This window comes from Sinocyclocheilus grahami, unplaced genomic scaffold, assembly GCF_001515645.1.
Source record: "Sinocyclocheilus grahami isolate Dianchi unplaced genomic scaffold, SAMN03320097.WGS_v1.1 scaffold646.1, whole genome shotgun sequence".
NCBI lineage: Eukaryota > Metazoa > Chordata > Actinopteri > Cypriniformes > Cyprinidae > Sinocyclocheilus > Sinocyclocheilus grahami.
The window spans coordinates 479,075-481,871 of NW_015505825.1; the positions used below are offsets into that span (position 1 = coordinate 479,075).

General features: G+C 36.2%; 1 protein-coding gene across 1 annotated transcript in view; it reads left to right on the forward strand.

The window, feature by feature from the left end:
- Nucleotides 1-2,428, forward strand: part of LOC107558474 (cytochrome c oxidase subunit 7A2, mitochondrial-like) — a 3,605-nt gene extending 1,177 nt beyond the window's left edge. Inside the window, exons 3-4 of the mRNA XM_016242138.1 lie at nt 1,057-1,141; nt 2,024-2,428. Of these exons, the coding sequence (XP_016097624.1) occupies nt 1,057-1,141; nt 2,024-2,082 (144 nt within the window). The 3' untranslated portion in view covers nt 2,083-2,428. The remainder of the gene's footprint in view (nt 1-1,056; nt 1,142-2,023) is intronic.
- Nucleotides 2,429-2,797: the final 369 nt, after the last annotated feature.

Below are 2,797 nucleotides of genomic sequence, written 5' to 3' on the forward strand. Positions count from 1 at the left end.
CGCGCCGTCTCTCGCTCTCGCGCTGTCTCTGTCTCTCGCTCGCTCTCGCGCTCGCGCGCGCGTGCACACACACGATGCACAAAAGTCAGAGCTACCTCCTCTCCTAGGTTCACGAAACGGTCGTCTATAAAATGCATTGCTGTTCTGTTGTAAGTAATCTTAAAGATTCCTAAATGCATCTACTTCTGGAAGGCCAAATAAAGTGCTTTTGCTTTCGTCTAGAAACACACAGCGTCTCCCTGACATGCTGCTTCAACACTAACTGCGGTTACTGAAACCACGCCTTCTTTCTTTGCGTGAACATTTGAGCGGCATTACGCAAATGTTTCCACATAGTGAGGTAGATATGTGGGGGCGTGTTAGAACGAGACGTTTTAGGGGAGCGTGGCAGAGTCTTAACTTTGATAAATAATATCTCTTTGGTTTTGAGACTTTAGTCTTTGCAACTTCAGGGATCTTATCTATGCACAATCAGCTTGTAACGCTCCAAAGAGAAAGCAAAACTTGAAATCGCATTATATGACCCCTTTAAGACTGCAATTTGTTCCCAGGTTCTGGACTGATGGTCCAGTGTGGATGAACAGATAAGTACGAAATGATTCGCTAACAGGGTTCACTTCTATAGCAGGCTGTAATTACTAATCATTGCATGCGTTGTAATGCTAAGAAAGTTCAAAGAGTCCAATTAAACAAGTAGCGTAAAGCTTCACTTATTCTATAACTGCGATATCACTGGCTTTGACGCTGGCACATTCTGCTTCTAGCAGTCCGGTGATAAATTGAGGGTGGCTGTTATATTGTGCTCTGTGTCCGAGTTAGTTTTGGTGGTCCCACCCATAAGAGTAACGTTGACCAAAACAAGAAGTTTTCTTAAAACATAGACGTAAACCTACTTTTATTAAAGGAGATCTGTAGCATTAATCTTACTTTCTAAATCTGCGAATTCAGAATTTGGCTTTTCTTGTTCAGTCTGTTTTTATGCTTTACACTTGTGGCAAAAACCAAAAGTGCATGCTCATGCATCAAATGCTAATATGCGGTTTCTGTTTCTTTCAGGAAGACAATGGCATGCCAGTTCATTTGAAGGGAGGCACTACAGATGCTCTCTTGTACAGGGCAACGATGGCGCTTACTGTCTTTGGTAAGCTATAGATATGTGGCTGGCCATTATATTATTTATGCTTAATCTGCTTTTCATTTTATTTATCTGGTATCCCATTTAAATGAGATTACAATCAGTGTGGTTCATGATAGCGTAATGATTAATAACTTCAGTAAATAAATAATATTACATTAATAGGGCCCAATGAAATCAATTAGATTTTCCCCCTAAATTCTATGTTTTCCTTTTCCTGAATTCAGTTTAATAATCAAAACCATGCCTAATCAACTGAATGTATTATTACTATTATTATTATTAATTTTTTTTTAAGAAAATCTGCTTGAAATTATCAAAAACTGTGGTAATCAAATGAAGGCATAAAATATGAACAATTTATTTAATCTTTTATTTTTATTTTATAATTAAATTGATCAATTCCTTTTATTATTGGCAAAGAATAAACAAAAAAACATGAAAGTAAAATTCATATTCCTTAAAGTTACTATTATAATTTTCTTATTGCTATAGTTATTATTGAAGAATGTTTTTGTGGGTCCTGCTATACAACAAAAAAGAAACCCTTCAAAAGTAGTTTTTTGAAAAATATGTATTTAATCCTGTATTCAGCTGTACTGTTAGTTCATATAGTTTGCAACTGTATTTGTATTAGGTGTGTATTAGGTATCAAACTATGTAAATATTTCTATTAATAGCATTACAGTTACTTATAGTTACTCATATCAGGGAATTTTTCTGAGGATCCCAGTCATTTTAATTTAGGTTAAATGTCTTTAAGGGTGTTCAAAGGCACTGTCATATTGCTTAGTACTTCCTATCCTTTTAAGTGTAAAAATGTAGTGAATATGTACTACTTTGGCTCTGTAAACAGCACTTTTATTGTCCCACTTCTTCTCTCCGCAGGGTGCGGTTATGTGCTGTATGCATTAATCGATGCAGCGCTGCCCAAGAAGAAGGATTGAACATGCCCCTCTATTCATGTGTCTGAGTTGTAAAGATCTCTAATCCTCACAATTAGATGTCCTGTCATTTATTTTCATTACATTGGATGAATATTTATTGATTGTACTGTAAAGCGCAATCATTATGTAATAAAACGTTCCACTGGCAGTCAGTGTTTGAAGATTTCTTCTCAATTGTATTTTCACAAAATTTCATTAGATTTAAAGTTACGATGCAGCGGAAGTAGTGACAGATCTTCTGTCCTGTGATGTGCATCCGAGTGAAGCGGATTATCGGAAAAGAAAAGATATAGGACGGGACTTTGGTTCTATGCATTGGTTGTTGATTGGATGTTGATATGTGGGCGTGGCACTCAAAAAGCAGGCGAATGAACATGAGCTTGCAGGCTTATGCATCACCAAAACATGTCTGTTGTTTTTAATCTACGGTTAAAATACAAACTCTCAATTTTGACTTTTTTTCTCAGAATTGCGTGATACAAACTCACAATTCTGACTGTTTTTTTCTCTGAATTGTAAGATATAAACTCGCAATTCTGAGAACATATCAGTCTTTTCCCCCCCTCAAAGTTGTACTTTAACTCACAATTGTGAGTTTATATTTCACAATTCTGAGAAAAAGGTCAGAATTGCGAGATATAAACTCGCAATTGCGAGAAAAAGTCAGAATTGTGAGAAAAAAAGTCAGAATTGCGAGAAAGTCAGAATTGTGAGT